The following is a 19,876-nucleotide window of genomic DNA, read 5'->3' as shown; positions in this document are numbered from 1 at the left end:
TCATCTGAACTTCACATCATTTATTGTGGAAATGCTGCAGACACAAACACAGATTTAAACACTCCCACCATCAGAAAACATGACAGGACAAGGAAGGTCAAAATGTTACAGCGGCTCTTAAAGCTAGTAAAAGGCAGATGCCATTTCCCAGAAATGAAGGAAGGTAGGCTCCACTGGAGCCGCTTCAGGACTGAGTTTTTATTTTGAATCCGTGGTATACTGAAAGCCCAGAGCCCTTTAAGTCTTTTTTTTAAACCAATTGCTCAAGTCCAGGAGTCTTTGGCACGGTATTTTTCCTTTGCTTTGTGACAAGATTACTCAGCGGTTCATTCTTAACTAGGCCACTGTTTTCACAGACTTCATTTTATTCTACTGCGTGTTGTGCTAAGCAGGCTTGAGTGTCAAATTCTATGCTGAGGGGAGAACAGCATCAGGATATTGCACTAGTTCTTTTTATTCTACTTTTATCTAACAAGACTATTATAGAATTGATTTCCTTCATTATGCCCTGCCCTGGCCTTATTTTAATACATTTACACTGACAAGCTGACATATATCTACAAGCAAGAGGAAAGAATAACACAGTAGCAATTAACAGCCAAAAATTGCACTGCCAAATTGAAAGTTATGTGAATGTAAACATCTAGACATTCCATTTCTAGTTCACGTTTTACACTGCCTAGATTTAAACCACAGATTTGCACCACTTCTTTGCACAGATGAATAAAAATAAGGCCTATGAACAGTAACACATGGCTTACTCTGACAGTCACAACCATATATTTTACTTCCTCATTGTTCTGCAGCCGTTGTGAAACTGTATTTGTGAAAGTGTTTATATATTGGTAAGTTGTGCATAAAATTGAATAAAACCATCTGTGCATTTCTTAGACTTCAATTAAAACACTGGCAAAAATATATAAAAGACTGTAGAAAACTAGAAATTTTCCAAACATTTAAACACCATACATACCAATCTTATTATGGAAATAAGAGCACTGCTTTTTGTGTACAATTTTCTGTATTGCATTCCTCCTTATGCTACTACACAATCACTTCTTCCTTTCATTTTAGTATCAAACATCCTCCTACTTATTAATTCAGAAGAGTATTAATTAAAATTTGGAAGGAAATTGAGCCTAGCCCATCAATTTAAAGTGTTAATTCTCTGATCATATATTTGATATCAAGCCCTAACGTGAAGCCATTCTATTATAATTCAAGTAGTTTCTTGTTAGGAAGTAACATATATATGCTGTCAATGATTTCCAGTACAAAAGATACACAGATAAAACAGTTAACTGAAAAGCTCTGAAGGCTCCTAGCCATCAGCAGGAAAGGCACTTTTCTGGACACATAATTCTAGTACATAGGGATTCAGCACAGTTTTGGTATTTCAATGTCTCCTTCAGTTTCTGTGCAAGTGATAACCACTGACTGCCCAGTCCTGAACTTCTCCACTTCCAAACAATGCAAAGAAAATTGCTCCAAATAAATTAATAGAAGCAGCAATATAGAAAACAGTCTGCCATTCTCCCACAGTATTCTGTCAAAGAAGAAGAAAAAAAATGCAGTCAATTAGCAGCTCCACATGCATAAAAAAAGAATTTCTAAAACAGATGCTACATGGCCTGCCAATTTACATGTAAATGCTATACAGCATCATTTCATATCAACATAAAAGCATAAACACAAAAGATCATATTGCCAGTTGAGTCCACTTCAGTTTAATAACCCACCATACACATAGTCCTATCAAAATCCCACTAGGTAATCTGGAGAAGTTTATCTCCTCAGATGCACAGTCTTCATATCCAAGTTCAGATTTGCAAGAGGACTACACAGACATGCAGAGAACATGAAGTTAATGGAAACACTACTTGGCCTTCAGGTCAGCTGGCTCCAGAGCAGACATTCTCCCCACACTAAGAGCAAGTTAATGACTATGAGGTGGTTTCCAGACTCATTAGCATTTTAGCTATATGTGAATTTTGCTCAAACAAGATACTTATCTTTACTCAGATTTCAATGAGAATCTTCTGAACTCAGCATATTTTTATAACATTTTGAAGACATGCAGAACAAACAACTGTGGACTTTTTATGAATAAAGCATGCAGTTTTTTTAAGGCTTTACTTCTCTTTTGAGATTGCAGATGAGTACTTTAGCAAATGTATAAATGTTTGTTAGACAGAAAACTGAACAACACCAGAACAGCACATTCATACTGGGGTGGGGAAAAATTGCTGAAACCTGCCTGGGATAAGTTTATTTGTTTGAATTTTTGCATTAGTGAATACTTTCAGTTTATTTAAGAAATGACTGGAGCGATCACAAATGGCAGAAATTCAATTGCACCAATAAACTTGTTCTTCCCATTTTCCTTTCTTAATATATTTTAGAATAACTCCTCTAGTTCATTTAAAATGCAAACAACCTACTTCTGTCCCACCTTTAAAAAAAACAAAGAAAACCCCAAGCCCCACACTTTTAAATCACACTTTCTGTCCAGCTATACCATTTTGGAGGTCAAATTTAACACTTAGTGTTCTATTTAAGTCTTGGGAAACTAACATAGCTCAGAATGTTCTGAATAGCTAGAATACCAGAATAGAATGATTAAAACAGAATGTTACAAAAGCCATATACCTGAATCTAGTTTCTTGTTCATCTGGCAAATGCTGACCTTGCAACTCAACAACTTATTTGGGAGATTGATTTTAGGAAAAAAAAAATATGGAGGAGCCTGTCTTAATTTGACAAAACAATTCTACAACTGTCTCATGCAGCTGGAATTTTAAGAGAACTGTAACATGTGGCAAAAACATGCAAATCTTCCTAGAACATAGGGACTGAATCACTAAAGTTCTTAAGTGCTATATACATACATCTTTGAATTTACATTCATTTACATTCAGAGACAAAATACAGAAAGACAACAGCAACAAAAACACCCTTCCCCCCCCAAAAAAAAACGAACAGTAAGTAGACTTACATTATGAGTGAGGTTCTTGGCAATAACTGGCCCCACCATTCCTGGGATGGTGGCAAATGAATTTGTGATTCCAAGGAGGATTCCAGCATACCTGTAAGAGAAATTGTTCCCACTGCTTATTAAACTTATCCTGCTTATCAGCTATAGAAGCAGTTTTGTCTAATCAGATCATACAAGCCTCATCTTGATTCAAGTAGGAATCACTTGTATATATATCCTAACTGAAACTCAGTGCATGCTTTCATTCTCCAGAGGCCAGAAACAGAATTTACCTTAAATTAACTACTTGCAACTTTTCTTAGGACCCATAATCCAAAAACACATGCTAAGCCACAACCAAACTCTCTGGAACGAATCCACAGGAGAAATTAAGACAAAAACCTTGCTTGCCTTAAGGAGGAAAGGCAACAAGGAGTTTGACAAAGTGCTGTTTGGCAGTAGTAAGAGTCAGCTCAGATATAATTGCCAAAAAGTATCTGCCAAAAGGCATTATCACTAGCCTGGACAGATATTCTCATTTCCACTGGAGCCTAAGCTCCAGAGGCCCAAGTCAGCAGAGCTCTGCAGCGGTTGTTCCCTTTGGCTTTGGCTTTCTCTGTCTCAGGCTTTAAACGCCAGTGGCAAGTGGCATTTTGCTAGTTGCCATTCTTGCAGCTCCACTCTGAGACTTACATAAGATTCCCTGCACAAGTAGATCTCACACACACCCCCCCACACCCCAACAGCCATAAAAATTTGTTGAGAAAACCTGGTAACTTGCTCAACACCCGAACCTCAGCCTCTCATCTGTGGACAATTAAACATCTCACAGAAGATTTGTGAGGAGCATTTGAGCACAAGCACAGGCTTGTGAGAGAGTCTCAAGAGAAACGAGACCTCAACAATTTATACCCAGAGCTCAGCCTTTCAACCACCAGAGCACAGATCCCTGCAGTTCAGATTTTCATTTTGGAATCACACAAAATTTTAAGATTGGCTGTAGTTTACTAAAGGAGAAAGAAGAAAGTATCACCCAGTGATTTTTTGAGCTGTTCAGTAGACAGAAATCCTGTACTCACAAGAAAAACTGTGTCTCTAAAGTATTTTTGAGTATTTTCATTTACTAAAACAGAAGAATCCAAACATATCATTGGTTTAAAAGGTTGAGTGTGCATTCAGTCCAATAAAATTAGGAAAACATGTGCTTTTCCTGAGAAAGTAAATTATTAAACTGACTCTCTTTTCTGGAAAGTCAACACCCATATCAGTTCAACATATGGCAATGTATTTTAGACTGAACTTCACTACTGCAGTTACAGTGCAATATATTTCTTAAAAATATAGTATATAGAACATTTATAGCCCTTTGGTATCTTAGAAATGATTAAAAAATTAAAAGTAAAAGGATCCTTACTCAGAATAAAAATACAGTTCAACTTGTTTAAAGGCTTTACATAAAAATAAACATATTTTTGTCTGATGTGTTCAAACACCACAATACTGTTAATCCAAACTGTTTAGTTTTGAACGTGTGTTAGTGCTAGGGTGCCTAGATCATCGACAATTCACTGGTGGCCAAATGCTTCTGCTTTTGCCTAGTGTTTCTGACATGGGTGCATTCTTGATAAGCTCTGTGTTGAATACAGATAGCAGCTATGTCCCTCCCTCGGCAGAGGGGAGACTCCTGTGTCACATGAAAGCAACTAATGATGCATCTAGAGAGCAAGACTAAGGAGCAATCTGCTCTTCTCATGACACAATAAGTGTAAGCGAATGCAAATGGACCTGAGGTAGTTACAAAAACACGTTTGTAAAGTGCAGACCCAAGGCAATAATATAATTCTTCATAGTGATACTTAAGAAAATTATAAAAATTTACAACGTGTTGTCTTTAAAGTTAAATGGGAATAGATTTCCCACACACAAACTTGTCTACCTGCAACAATTCAATCCACCTGATAGCATAAGAAATACGTGTTAGAAACAAACACACACAGCAGTTTTTTCCTCTTCAGTATCAGTATTTTCATTCACATTTTCCTGAGAATATAAATATTATTTCTTTGAAAATTTCCATTGCAAGTTTTTGTAGCAACAAGGAGCCCTTTGCTATTCTAATCAGCATACTTTCCCCTTTACAGTGGGCATAAAAATGGATTGTAGAATGGCTTTGAATCACTTCTGGTTATTCTTATGTATTAAGAGGCTGTTCTCAGCTGATTTTTTTCTTTCTTTCTCTCTTTTCCCCTGCTGAGTTTTTTGGAATAGTCTGAACTCTAATGGCTGAAGTGGCCCAGGCAGGCATCCACAGTTTCAAGAAAAAGCTTGGCATAATTGTGTATTTAATAAATTAAAAAAAAAGACAGACAGACAGAAGACTCCCCTCTTGCATTAGATGTTCTGGTAATTCTGTATTTGAAGTCAATTTTCTGTATGACCTTTGTTGTAATGACATTCCCTTTTCCTTCTCCTGTCTCCCTTTTGACAGATGCCCCCAAATTTTCATTCAGTACATGAAAGGTGTAAGTCGCTGATTTCAAGCCAACAGCACCCGCCCCGCGCATATTGCGGGGCAGTTCCCTGCAGGTGCAGGCGCTCACCTGCACAGGCAGCGCTGCGCCAGAGGCTCGGAGCAGAGCGCAAGCCGCCTGCCTCTCCTGCATCCATAATCAGTCTATTCCCTTTTGCCTGTGCAAGAGGACAGAGGAGTGGAAGAACTTGTCTGACTCAAGTGTGAAGGGAATAAAACTAGGACTTTGGGGAGGATGTGAAGAGCAGAGCCGGATGAGGTCAGGTGACCATCAGCATTTCATGTGGTGAATCAAATTATGCCTACTTAGCCAATACAGAAGCATTAGTGCTGCTCCATATGATGATTTTTTCTTCCTGTAGCTTTTTTGAAGATACTGTCTACACTCTCAGATGCAAATTCCCCCCTGAAATAAACATATTAAGACTGCAAAGTGAAGCACCTCCCCAGTTAGAACACATGCTCCCCCTCAGATCTGGAAGCCTCAGTTGTCACCTGCATACAGGACACTGTCTGTGCATACATCTCCCGAGACACTGCAGCTGCACCAGTTCCTTTTTTCCTGTTACAGCTCTGGTTCACTCAGAGCACAGGATGGATGTGCTCACTTACCAAGCAGCATTTAATATTTTGTTTCACTCTACAAGTGCATGAACTCAGGCCTTACTTTTTGCATACTATTCAATTACTACAAGCAGAGTTTTCCCAAAGGCTTTCCAGGGAAACTCCTCATAGACACTGCTTTATTTTCACAACACTCTGGAGAGATGAGATGACAACATGGTACACATCCCATCGATACGAAAAGAAAACACAGGCCAATAACGTGTACTCCTACTGGATGCTTGATTTGACATCCTCAGGATCTGAATTTAAGAGTATTTAACAACACACAGCACTTCTTATGTTCAAAGAACAAGACTCAAAGTGCTGCGGTCTGCCTTTAGAAATTATCGCAGCCTCTGACATCCTCAAATAGTGCCCATCCCTGTTCAGGACTACAGAATCCTTAAGAGCTCACGCTCCTAAGTCAGTGGATATGAACATGGGCCTCAGAGATGATCACAGAAATGTCAGATCCAACTAACTTACCACATATGAACTCCATGGCTGAGCAGTGGAAAGCCTGAATTCCAAGAGCAATGTTCAGCTACCTTAAATGCAATACTTCTTTTCTCCTATAATACGTGGCCTAAATTGCTATATGTTCTCAGTTTCCGCAGTTATGAGCTAGAGAGCTTACACTGATCTCCCTCTCTATACAACACTAAATATTTTCTAAGGTAGGATCCATCCCATTTAGTCAATAAAGAAAAGGTGCTATGCAGGGAAATATTACAACAATAACAAAGATTTTGCAATGCATATGGAAAGAGGGATAATTCAAAATCATACAGCCATCCAAATTCCACCATTGAGTAAATTACAGTAGTAGTGTCTTTCAACATTAATGGTTATACTTCACACTAAGATAGACATAAAACAACTCCTCACCAATGATTCACATTTTAGGAAACAGTTCTGCAAAGCTGCGTTTGAAATTGAAGTTGTATAATAGTCCCACATTTCCCCAGGTGCAGTGTTTCATCTAAATGGTTCTCATCATTCATAACTCTTCTTGATTTAAAACACTGTGCACTACAGAACCCACACTTTTATATTCACTCATTCGTAGGACAAGCTGTTTACAGCCAAAGTGATTTTCTTTTTTCAGTTCTTATAGCAGACCCCCAAACATGTCCTTTCACCTCATAACCTCTTAAGCTTCCTCTTAAAAAGATCCTAGGAGGCATCCTTTCTTCTTTTAAAATACTGCTACATGTCCTTACATAGCCTTTCCTGACTATCCTTCCCTGGTTCTATTCTACTCCTCTTAACTTCCCTTCAAAAATCTTCTTCCACTTGTCCTTTGAAGGACTCTCAACATCCACTTCAGCTTTCTAATTGGTTTTGCTGCTTTTTTTCTTCTCTCTTGCTTGTTACATAATCTCATCTGTAAAGACTAATTCATTTGCCATTATTTCGCACTAATTTATTAGTCAATATTGCCCTGTTTCTTCAGCCTCTCTTTTCAGATGACTATCCGTCATCTTCAAAAAATCCTAATTCCCGATTCCAAACAGCTCTTCCTTTATACCCTTTTTCAATCTTTTCCATGTTTTCCCCTTAGACATGGGTTTTCATCTCCACTCAGTTAAATGCATGTTGTCTTATTCGTTAGTACAGACACATTTTTTTCCTTCTGTCCCTAGAAAAGTATGTTTATGTCTAAGTACTACTGCAAATAGTCAATTAACCAAAGTGCTTGGCTTTTACCAAGGCAAAGAATATTATGGAGCCTTTCAAAAGAATACACAAGGACTTCTAATAGAATACATGCATATCCCTGTTTTTAAAGAAACACACAGCTCCCTCAGGTTCTGAAATGGAAACACATTAGAGAAACAATCAAATCTGAAGGCTAAATTCCATTTTGAAAAGTTATTTAAGAGTAATTGTTGGTACATGAGTCTCTGTCCATTGATAACATCACCTACTAATAGCAAAATTTTGGCATCAGTACATAGAAGATGCTTTCCAATTACAGTTAACTTACCTGAATGGCAATAAATATGATTACGTTCATGCTATGACTTGATAGTCCTAATGGAAAAGCTTAAAAGGGTGTACTACACCCTTTGAGGTATATTACACTGTTCTATAAACACTGTTCTATTATTAGTCAAAAGACAAATAGGACAAAAATAGTAAATATAATCCCAGGAATTGTGATTTGTTACTGCAGGATCAGTAACAGTTCAGTAAGCAGTTGTTCATATCATATTCTCTGCCATAATTGAAACTTTTTGCAAATATAGCACTGATAACTCTAAAACATCCATTATCAATTGCTATAGTCTTATTTGGAGGCATACAAGTGACAGAAACCATGGCTTGAGAAGAAAACAGCAACAATTCTGATCTGAAGATGGAGCAGTAACAAAACATTATGTATGTATCTAGTGAATCCATGTTGAAGATCTCTAAAGGGCTGACATTCCAAGTCTCCACAGCCTCGTGGTCCACATGTCAGGCTCCCGGATACCCCGACAATACACAACGGTGGTCGTGTTTGTACCACAAGCACTAACAACAGCTCCAGCAATACTTACGATGGTGCAATGTCCAGATGGTTGATGCCGTAGCCAGATGTACAAAATCCTCCTAGTGTTGTTGATACGGTCACGAAGGCAACAGCCAGCTCATAGTTACAGCCTATGAATCCAGCTGCTACTAAGAAGACAGCAGGTCCAATCATCCCTTCAAAGCAAAAATCTTAGAATCAAGGGACTCTTAATAGCTAGAGAGGCATTAACAGGCTCTAAGCTACATATACATTTTCTATACAGCTTCCACTGCCACCTTGTGAACAAACTCCAGCAGTGTGCTCTGCACATTAAAGACAGCGTAGGGAGAGATGGTTTGCAAGCAAGCAGATTGCTGCCTCTAGAGGGAGTCGGGGCTGCACATGCTGGCATAGCTTAAAAGCCATGCTGGTTGCTAAACTCAAGCTTCAGCTGAATAAAAGACCACCAGAATTCAAGTGATACTGAAAGTGACTTCAAAAGCTAATTTAATGTTAATAAAAAACAAACAAGCAACCACCTCCCCACACACAACCTTCCCAATAACTTACTGGAGCTGTGCTGACACCAGCAGGTGAGCACTGTACTGTGAATACATTACCCTCGTTTAACTTTCCAGTACTGCAGTTTCTTCACTAACACCACCTAGAATTAACTTAACTTCTTGCTTAAAATTTTAGCATCTCATACAGTTATGCTACAGCCTACAGCACAGGGTAGAAACCTCAAGTTTACCTTGGAGACACTACTTCAGGTGCTGGGAACAGTGGCTATCATGAGCTGTTGCTGCTACTTTTCTGAGGTTAACTCTGGTGCCCATTTCCCACATGAGAACTGGCCAAGTGCAGACACACATCGCGATCTCTCAAAACAACTCCTAAAAGATGTTTCTTTGCTGATGAAGTCAACCCAAAAGCTTCCTGCATTTCATTACGCCAGTGCCCTGCGTGCAAAGGCCCTGCAGCCAACAGGATCCCCAGCGTGGCGGATCCCCAGTTTGCTAGCTAGTTTCAGAGCAGTTAATTGAACCAGCATGTAACCAGGTACACGCAGGTAGCAGCAGCCACCCAGCAGGCTGCACCCCATGTGGACTCATATTTAATGCAGGTCCACTAATTGCCAATTTAACTGCTGATTCACATCACCCAGGTCCTGCCCTGAAGCACTGTTGCCTAATGCCTCCCCTTTTTATTTATTTATTTTTTTAATAGCAGTCAACTTCACCTTCCTATACACACCCTTTGGACAGCCCACCCTGACTTCAAATCATCTCCCCTGCCAGGTAGTCAGGATGGTTTGGGGTGGTATTTGGCCTGTCTATCCCAGTGGTGACTGAAAACTTTTTATTCCTCTTCAATTATCCAAGTCTTAAATAGAAAGACATTGAAATCCTGGGCAGGGGACAGATTCATGCCCAATAATATGTCCCTGTGACCTGGGAAAGACATTCACAATATATTATTCTTTTAAGCAATTATTATAATTTTAAAGGTAATTTTACCTATTCCATTAGTTTGTTTATAAACAGGTCAAAACCTTCACTACAGTCAAAATACAGCAGCCTATGTTCTTTTATCCAGACAGTCTACTTATTAAGGTTTCTTATCCTAGAATTGTTTTTTTAAGCATTCTAAAAAAAAGAAACACAACGTTTATGTTGCTCTTTTTCTGCTTACCCTCACAAGATAACTAAAAACTTCAGAGACTGCAAGCTATATTAGGAGTGGTGTTTATCACTGTCCTGCCCACTTAATACACATAATTTAGGTAAATTTTTAATTGTTCTTTCCTTATGGTAGCCTTCAGCTCTTTAATATTGTCAAGTAGCTGTCACAATTGATCTTTCTTCTGAAAACTGAACACAGGAAAGCACCAAATATTCTTCCTCTGTATACTGTTCATAATTCTCTGAGTTAAGTGAAACACAAGGCATTTAGGAACTAGCAGCAAAAATGGTAGCTGACAGTTGGGCAGAAGAAAAAGCACCAACAATACACACTGAAATAGAGTATTTTCAGCTCAGGCAGCCCGACAAGTACCATCCAGGCTTAACACACTTGGATTCAGAGAACTAATAGAAGATTATATGATGCCACATGTCCAGTACGATGCATACATTTTAGTTTCACTTCCATATCCCGGTATAATTAATACTACTGAAAAGCAGTTTCTCTCAAGCCACGCATAACTCCGCAGAATTTCACGGTGGGCTGTCACACTACCCTCCCAATGTCTTAATTTTTCCCAGACTGGCCCAGGGTATGTTCCAAACCAAGAAGATACTTGCACCTACCTATTAGGGTAAAAGATTTGCGAACAAACACAGTTGACAAGTTCTGTTTCTCCCGTAAGTGATCAGCAATTTGTCCTGACAGAATTATACATAACCAGCAGCCAAAATAAGGTAGGGCAGATAAAAAACCATTCTGTTAACAAGGAAAAAGAAAAAGGAAAAAAAAAGGATAGTTAAAACACCGAACCAACATTTTAATGTGTTGCAAAATCATTTGTGCTGAAGCATTAAGACAAATTGAACCAAAGGTGTCACAATCATACACCGAACTATTGTTGGTTTTATCATAAAATAAACCTGGGCCTAGAAAAGGCAAAACAGTCTAAAGTTTTGGGTAAAGGTGGGTAAACTCTTTATTGTGTGACTCGACCACCAGTGCAGCAAGTCTGAAAAAAATGGTCACAGGTACAAATCTGCAACTGGATTTGGAAAGAGAAAAAATATATACAAAGATACTTCATGTCCATTAACTTGATCATATGAGCTTCCAGATCAGCCATTTCAAATCCTGCAGGTTTTCAAGCAAATTAATGTAAGTGGAAGATGTTCATAATGCCCAAAATTGAAAGCTGGCTATAATCAGAGGCAACACAGAAGAACTTTCATCATGCCCAGTCTGATTATTTTATGATTCCAAAATAAAGCTATTATTCATGACCTGCCATTATGTATACTGATGTCACCTTCTGTCTCCAATTACATTTAACTGATTAGTGGCTCCTGTCTCATTGTGATAAGAAACAAGAAGCTCTTGGTGCATAAATTTTCAGCCTTTCCACTTGATTATGGCTAACTAGCTTTTGTTAAAAAGATATCTGGATGGATATTGAATGAAAGTGTTTTAATATTTACATACTACCATATCCTATTATAAAATGTGGCTTTATATAGTACCATATACTACTGTAAAATGTGGCTTCATAAAGGAAGAGAGAGTTTCTCTATAACATTTGAAACGAGAGCACAAAAACACACCCAAAACTGTATCAGCATCCACTCTGCCAGCAAAGATGCTGCCTGTTGGGTTTGAATGCTCAATTTTAAAAAATAGTAAGTAAAACTTTGAAACAGAAGTACTCTCAGTACTAAAAATCTTTTTTTTTCCACCCCTGAAGCACTGTTCAAAGATGCAGTAGCATTTTTAACTGTAGACCCTACATAAGCAGAAACTGGCAGACTATGCAACTGTTACTGTTGAACATTTTAAAATACTAACGCAATTCCCAACTAAATGTGTGGCAACCAAACTAACCAACACTATTTTGCAAGTGTTTTTCTTAAAGTGTCGCAATAGTTAATACTTTGGAATCACTCCAGAAAGAAATACAAGTGCGGGACATCATAGGAAACTGCTCCACAGCGAAACTTGTTGGCATTTAATGTATTAGTGTTTTACAAAACAAATGCATCTAGGGCTCTGGTAGCAAAAGCCTTTATAGATGTTTACTCAGGTATTCCCTTTGGGAGCCATAGCAACTGAACCTGAACAGCAACTTCTTTCATCTAGTTTTATCCAGCCACTTTGTGGTACTTCCCACTCTTCTGGCACTCTAAGTACCTCCTTTTCCTCCCAAAACAGCTGGCACCATCTCTTTCTTGCAAGATGTACCTCAACAGTTTACTCTAAACCAAATTCATGTGTTACAGTGGAAGGAGACTATGCTATACATCTTCAAAGCTCTGTGTGTACACCTCTTAATTAACCTATACCAGCTCCTCCAGGTAAACTATGCTTTCACAGTCAAGTAATTAACAGTGAGTATTCCCTCCTTATAACTGTTCCATTATTTTTGCCATGATAAAAAAAGTGTTTTTTTTTTTTTTTTAATTGGGGGAGAATTTTTTAAAATGAATTTTTTAAATCCCCCCCGCCCCCCCCAAAAAAACAAACAAAACAAAAAACCACACCCAACACTATGGACTGCAGGTTTGGTTTAGTCCTTTCTCCAGAGGAAAATATTTTTCCAGTTATTGTTTCAGATTATAGCAATTAATCACACATGCATGTTCAACGACTGGCTGGAAAGCTAGTGTTAAAGCTGATAAAGTCAATACAAATATCAAACCCTGAAGCCCCACGGAAATTACAATACGGACAACACTGAAAAGTTATCCTTTTTGTTGTATTTATTATTTCCTAGCTACACAGTTACTTTCCAAGAGTATTAAATAAGAACTATTTAGAACAGAGGAACTTATTTATCTCACCTCTTGTGCATCAAACCTTAGGATCTCCTTCATGTACGTGGGCAAGAGTGTAAGAAGAGTATAGAAAGTCCAGTTATAAGAAAAGTGTGCCACGACAATAGCCCAGAGAGGCAGGGACTCCAGTATCCGTCTCCAGGGGACAGATTTCTGTGTTGAAAGCTGGCACATGGGAGGCAGAGAGAAGATGAGACAACATTTAACTGGGGTGATTTGAACAACAATCCAGAGAAACAGTGACTATTCATTCTGAAGGCACAAAATATAGTCTATGTAACAGATGAAGTCATCAACAATGAGAGAACTACTGTAGTCATTTTTCATTGAAGGTGTCTTAAGGTATGTGGCTCTGTTTACTATTTAGTATGTTTACTATTGCAAGTCAACCAATTTAATAAGCAGTTTTAAAAGTATGTCTTTCCTTGTTGAGATTTGTTACCTCTTGTTTATTCTATCAACAATTAAATATTAAAGCCACGCCTCATGTTTACCAAGTTGAATTTTTGAAATCCAATCTCATGTATTAACTTTGATCTCTCAACCAACTTCACAGGTTGGGAATGCATATCTGCAAACACAGGAATAAGAATAAGCCCTTATGCATGCCCAAGGAATTCTCAGGAGGGTTCCTCTGCTAACAGCAATCTCTCCCTCTTTTCACTCTAGACAATAAATGCATACAAAAGAGGAGTAAAACATTCCATTACAAAGCTCAAAGAGATAATACAAGTCTGTTATTTTAGTTGAAGGATTTTTAAATTTTAACTTAATCCTTTAAATGAAGGATATTTTTATAGCATTGTGCTAGAAATTACTGAGAATTATGCTGACTCCCATATTTACAGTTTCTGTTCTTACTTAAATGACTATACAAAAATGCTATACCTGATCTTTTAGAGAAGAAAGTATATATTCTCTTTCAGCATGAGAAATGCTCCAGTGAGTTTCTGGTGTATCACTAACAAACCACATCCAGAAGAAGAACCATAATACACCAAGTGCACCTATTATTGGGAAAAGATGGATGAAAAAGCAGAAATAAAAATAGAAGCAATTATATTAACTGAATAGCACTCCCAGATGATTTAGTGAGAGAAAATGTTCATTAAAATTATATTAGAGTATATGGAGAAAAAAAATCTTCTTAAAAACAGTCGTTCCCAGAAGCAGCTTAAGTACATACACTTAGAAGCAATAAACAATAAAGCAGACTAAGTAGGAAGTTGAGGGTTTTTTTTGTGGCCTTGTTTTTTAAGAAATGCCTCACACAGCAAAAAAAAAATGCATACATGCACACATTGTATTTTTATCAGTCACATGGAACCACCACAGAGGATATATCTCTTAGAAAGAATAAAAACTCACATTAAAACTTAATTATAAAAAATACACAAGTATCATACACACAAAACAGTGCTACAGAAAGCTTTACTGTTAACACTAGCCTTCCTTTTTAAGCTGAACCCCAGAAGTATTTTTCAATAATTTGTGCAAATCAAGTATACTTATTATATAATATTACAACTTATTTTGTTTCCTCTAATTCTCCATTTTGAGCCTTTTTAGTTAAGCAAAAATTAGAGAGGCTTTGTTGAGGAAAATATAATCCCTTCTATTCTGATTTTTTTCCTTCCCATCCAGAACATGAAATAGCTCAGACATGCACACAGACCTATTAAAAGCTCCACTTAGATCCATGACATTCTATTAGAAAATATTTTCTGTTTGAGCCTCTTACGGAACAGCATTACAACAGCAGTGACTTTTTAGATGTCCTTTCATTCTTAGTAGAAGTCTGTTCCTAGGATTAAAGTTATTAACTCAATTTCACACTTCAAATGAGAACTTACAGTCTGTTATTTCCCCGTGGTGGGAGAGCTGAGAACTGTTGCTTTGGACCAGCTTTTGTTCAACTGAGAGACAGCTTTGCTCATTGGAAGCATAGTTAACATAGCTTTAAATAACTAACTTCCCAGGAGAAAAATTAGCACTGCGACATTTCAAACACGTCTTTAAATCTTATTTCAAGTTTCATGCAAGAGGTACTAATACAACATATCATGACTTCTGAAAAGTGTAAGAATTGCATTCTTATTAAGAAAACACTTACCAAATATGTAAAACACATAAATCCAATTCATATAGTAGCAAATTAAACCAGATAGTGGCAGAGACACAACAGTTCCCAGCTGTGCGCCTACCGGGAAGAGAAAATAAATAAATAAATGATCTATATATCCTTTAAACTCAGTGGCATGTCACAGTTATTTTATTTTTGTTTAAGAAATCATGCAGAAAATACTTTTCACTACCAGTAGAGGGCTGCCATTTCATCTTCAACACAAGCACAAAAAGCCTCTTTGGCAACTACAAAAACATGAACTCAAAGCCCTGAAGTGAATTATACACACATGTACATAATCACAAGCAAAAAGCAATGACTGTGGGCAAAGAATGTAAAGCAGTTCTTGGCACATAACAAGTTTCCAATAAAGTGATGGACCTAAAGATGATATGGAATGGGAAATACATTCAAAACAATGCTAGGTAGTGAAATGATACTGTTAGAAAACAAAGGACTGATCGAAGTACAGTTAAGGATTTGTTTTTCCCTGGTAAACATTTCCCAACTTGATATATTCAGTATTCATGGCTCATAACTCCTGCTAGCTCCACAGGAGCAGAAGGGCTTAATACCAAGGCCAGAGGACACCCAAGCAATCAAGCGCTTCTAAATGTGCTGGCCTTAACACCTGATCCTGAGTAGGATCAGACCAGGAGGAGGGGAAAGATCAGCAGATGGCAGCTCAGCTGCCAGTCACAAGACAAAAATGAAGTTACAGAGTTTATAATTCAAGATACATTTTGAACAGGATGTTGTTCACTTTTCCTTCCTCTAATCTATACTAGAAGCCTAAACCACATTATTTATGTACCTAGGAACTCTCAGGTGGTGTTAAACAGCAGGCCTTATCTCACTGATCACAAGTCAGAAAACAGTGGATTGTCTCAATATACTGACTGCCAAGGTTTAGATGCCATCTTCAGAAGATTGTTTTTCTTTGGGGCAGAAAGCTTCAAACACAAACAACAAACCACATGTCATATAAAATGCAAGTCAGTGGAGGCCTGCTTCAAGGACGGTGACACGGGACATCTTGTTGACAGCAGTACAGAATGTCTTGTTAGTAGATAACACACCTGCACTGCCATCCTTGGGGTTGGCTATCAGCAAAACAAGAGGCAAAAACAACTACCCTGTCTGCTACATGACCGGATTGGGTAGTTTTAATATGAGCCTTTAGATTCTTGGCTTATTAGTAACTGTGTTTTGCATGCTTTTAGACAAATAAGGTACGGTATCCAGTATAGTACACTACATAAGTCTCATCTCATGCTCAATAAAATGTCAGTGCATTACACTGCAGTCCATTCCTTTGCAAGTTGCGACACAAGTCAAAATAATAACTTCATGCAACTGCACTCACATGTTCTCAAAAAAAGCCATTAATCACATGTCTGCAAATAGGAAAATGGGGGAGAAGGGAGTGCACTGCCAGGCAAGTTAGTGTGGCCCATGGAAAGATGTGTTGAATGTAGCAGTAGCCCAGGGCAGTGCTACATGGCTGGGTGGGAGGGCTGCAAGGAAAGGGAGGAAGAAGGGATTACACCTGCCTTTCCTTCGCACAAGCTGCTTGTGAAGGCACAGCCTTGGTTTGCATGGTGCAGCCTGTCTTCTTGCTGAAACCCAGTTCTAAGAACTGTTAATTCTACTCTAACAGAACTGGTACTGACGAGAACAGGTAAACCAAGCAAATAATTCAAATCAAGGCAAAATTTGTCCTCTTAAAAAAAGTAGTATCGATTTAGACTAGTGAATTTAGAGGTCTACATTTTTAACCACTACCACAAATAAAAGCAGCTCTTGCAGCAGTGCATGGCGCCTTGCACATTTTCTTTCTTGATTCCTGCAAAGATTTTTTTTTTTTAAAAAAAAAACAGTCACCAAAGCCATGAGGGAAAAAAAAAAAAAGTGTGACAAAAAATGCAAACCTAAGATTTAATGCCATGTTACACTTTCCATTTTAAAGCCTGATTAAATTTGGTAATATAAATCCCTTTGATTTAAGTCAATCCTCCCTGTTACTGCAATAAAAATGTATAATCCTGTTATCAGCGTGGGAATTTCTCACCTGCATATGAAATACTAAGGAGCTTGCTGCGTTCCAATGGAGGAGCCCAAGACGACCACATCGAATGCATAGCAGGAAAGGTAACACCCTGGAAAGCAAAAATTCGTTCTGTTGAAGGGAAAATTTTAAATCTCCCCTCAAATCCCCCAAATTTAAAGCATATTGATTCATTAAGAACAGCAGTGCAATCTGTTGGCTTCTTTAGGAAGAGGCTAATTGATGAAAAGCATTCACAGTGTGAGGATAATTAGTCAAAATTAGTTTCTCTCCTGCTTTTGATATTGTTCCTTATTTCTCATAAATGAGAAAATGAATAATTGTAGTTGGGTTTTGTAGGTGTTCTTGCAAACAATTTTATTTTCTCATTCAGAAACTTAGATCAAAAAATGGGTAACCTTTTTCTTTTCCTTGAATAGTTTAAGAGTAAAATTAAGCTACTTGCAATGAAAAAATCCACATGCTTCAAAAAGCCTAATGACTCCCACAAAACCCAACCACTCCAACTTATTAAAAAGTTATTCAGATACATTGTCAGATTATAAAGAGAAAAAGGATTACCTCTCCCAGTCCTTCCAAGGCTCTGACAGCTATGAGATAGCCAACTCCCAGATTTGCTGCTAAGGGAGTAAGCAAGGTGAATACAGAGGTACCAAAGATGCCAAAGCCCAACAACAGCTTCCCTCCAATTCTGCTTGCGAGATATCCACCTGGAATCTGAGTAATGATATAGCCATAGAAAAAAGAACCAAGGATCCATCCCTGAGTATCAGCATCCCAAGAATATTTTTTCCCCTAAAAAGAGAAAACAAAATCTGAGATGCAGTAGGGTCAAAACAGCAGTTTCTCTGGCCATATTAAATATGAATTTAATCCATCACTTAGTCTTTTATGGCTGAATTATAAATCTTTCAGGGGGTCCTCCCTAGTATCTAGTCAAAGTCATACTAACTGCTGGCATGTGTCTACCTGAGCACAAATCCCACATGTGTATCACAGCGTAGACATTCTGTTTAACATTAAAGAAAGGAGACAGAATGGCTCTCTAGAAAATGGCTTTCCCTATACAAAACTTACTGGAGAGAAGAATCAAGCAGAGAGATGGAGATGTTTCAATTAGATAAAAACAGAGCAGCCAAGGAAGAATTCATAAGGATAGGTCAAAGATGACGACAAGTATGACACGGAAAAATGAGTCTGGTGGACAAGCAGTTAAAAGCAAAGATTAACGAGATACAAAGTCTGAAGCTATACAGGAAATGACTAAGACGACACCAGCTGTTTCCCAAGAAATTCATTTTAAAGAATGGGATCACTTCCAAAGATGTTATTTATGAGCATCTAATGCACATACATTTCAAGTAAGTGATGAGATGATCTTCTTCCATATTTACAATTATAGTGTAATAATGATAAATAATAAATGACCTCTAAACAGAGGAAATAAAGGCAGGAAGAGGGTGAAGAGGTATCAGTAATAAACTAAAAAAAAAAAAAAGAGTCATAAGGAAAAAAAGCATCTTTTTGCATTCAACATAGTCCTGTCCAGTTAGGGAATGGGATTTTAAGGTTACAGGAAGGGATACCAGGAGACAAAGGATATAAGACAAAAACCATCATATGGGAAAGTGAGTAAAGCACTAAGAAGATATTATATGTTAGGCAATGTATAATGTAATTTCATGCCATCAAGACAGTATGAAAAACAGAGAGGCAGATAGAGGCGCTGATGTGAACTCTGACGCAGATATAACAGCAATAGTCAGTAACAGGCATAGAAAACAGTGAGTCAGATTTATAAAGTCAGATTAGCCAATTTGTGAAGGATAGTAGGAAAAAGATGTACTTAAAACCAGGCAACTGTGAGCATAGCACTCCTAAAGCATGTAATCATTTAAAGCTATCATCCTCAGAATACCTCTGAAAGAACCAGTGCACATTCTGAAAAGGCTATCTAGTAAAGAGCAAGCAGCTCTCTTGCAACCTAAACATGAGTCATCAATCATAGTTTATGAAAAACGAGTTTAAAAGTCTTTCAGAAGAATATAAAGGAGAGCTTACCGACGTATTATGAGGAACATTAATAGTAGAGGAATGTTCTGGACACACATTCGAAGTTGCATTCTTTGCTAAACTTGTGTTACGTTCTACCATATCCACTAGAGCAACACTGAGGTTCACTCGTAATGCATACAGGAGGAAGAATCCAAAAAAAGCCAGCAGTGCTAAGTTATAACGGGCTGAGCAGCATGTAGGCACTGAAATGAGAGTAAATAAAAAGTTAAATTTTGTTTAAACAAACAAAAAGAATCAGCAAAAAACGATTTTACTAGTTATTCCTGATATTTATGGGTAAGGAAAAATAGAATGAAGGGTTAATTGCTCTACTCTTAATGAAGGTATTCAGTAAAAACAGCTCCAGGGTGGTAAACATCTGTCCATTTTTCTACTGATGTTTGAAACATCAAAGTAATTCTGCTTTAGACTAGCAGAAGCTACAAACCTAAGTATAAGAGCTGCAGCGGAAACGCGATGCATGGTTTGTAGAAATGGGTTTAG

General features: G+C 37.8%; 1 protein-coding gene across 1 annotated transcript; it reads right to left on the bottom strand.

The window, feature by feature from the left end:
* Window positions 1–273: 273 nt before the first annotated feature.
* SLC17A5 (solute carrier family 17 member 5) lies at window positions 274–19,562 on the bottom strand. Its single transcript, XM_010212033.2, has 10 exons — window positions 19,379–19,562; window positions 17,879–18,112; window positions 17,321–17,408; window positions 15,238–15,324; window positions 14,013–14,131; window positions 13,131–13,289; window positions 10,923–11,055; window positions 8,657–8,804; window positions 2,996–3,086; window positions 274–1,546 (listed from the first exon to the last, which is right to left on the bottom strand). Exons 1-10 carry the CDS (start codon window positions 19,469–19,471, stop codon window positions 1,409–1,411), a joined length of 1,290 nt encoding a protein of 429 aa, XP_010210335.2. The 5' UTR covers window positions 19,472–19,562; the 3' UTR covers window positions 274–1,408.
* Window positions 19,563–19,876: the final 314 nt, after the last annotated feature.

Source organism: Tinamus guttatus, unplaced genomic scaffold (assembly GCF_059628265.1).
Source record: "Tinamus guttatus ecotype Peru unplaced genomic scaffold, ASM5962826v1 Tinamus_guttatus_pri_ptg000371l, whole genome shotgun sequence".
NCBI classification, from domain to species: Eukaryota; Metazoa; Chordata; class Aves; order Tinamiformes; family Tinamidae; genus Tinamus; species Tinamus guttatus.
The sequence above is the reverse complement of the archived record's forward strand: the minus strand, read 5'-3'. Positions and strand labels throughout refer to the sequence as shown.

What these genes read in the sequence shown, in the direction of transcription:
- SLC17A5 (XM_010212033.2), bottom strand. Translation starts at nt 19,471, where the DNA reads ATGGTAGAACGTAACACAAGTTTAGCAAAGAATGCAACTTCGAATGTG. An exon ending in TTTCTTCTCTAAAAGATCAG is followed by an intron (nt 13,290 to 14,012) that starts GTATAGCATTTT and finishes CCCATGTGCCAG; the next exon opens with CTTTCAACACAGAAATCTGT. An exon ending in CAAATCTTTTACCCTAATAG is followed by an intron (nt 8,805 to 10,922) that starts GTAGGTGCAAGT and finishes TTTGCTTTGAAG; the next exon opens with GGATGATTGGACCTGCTGTC.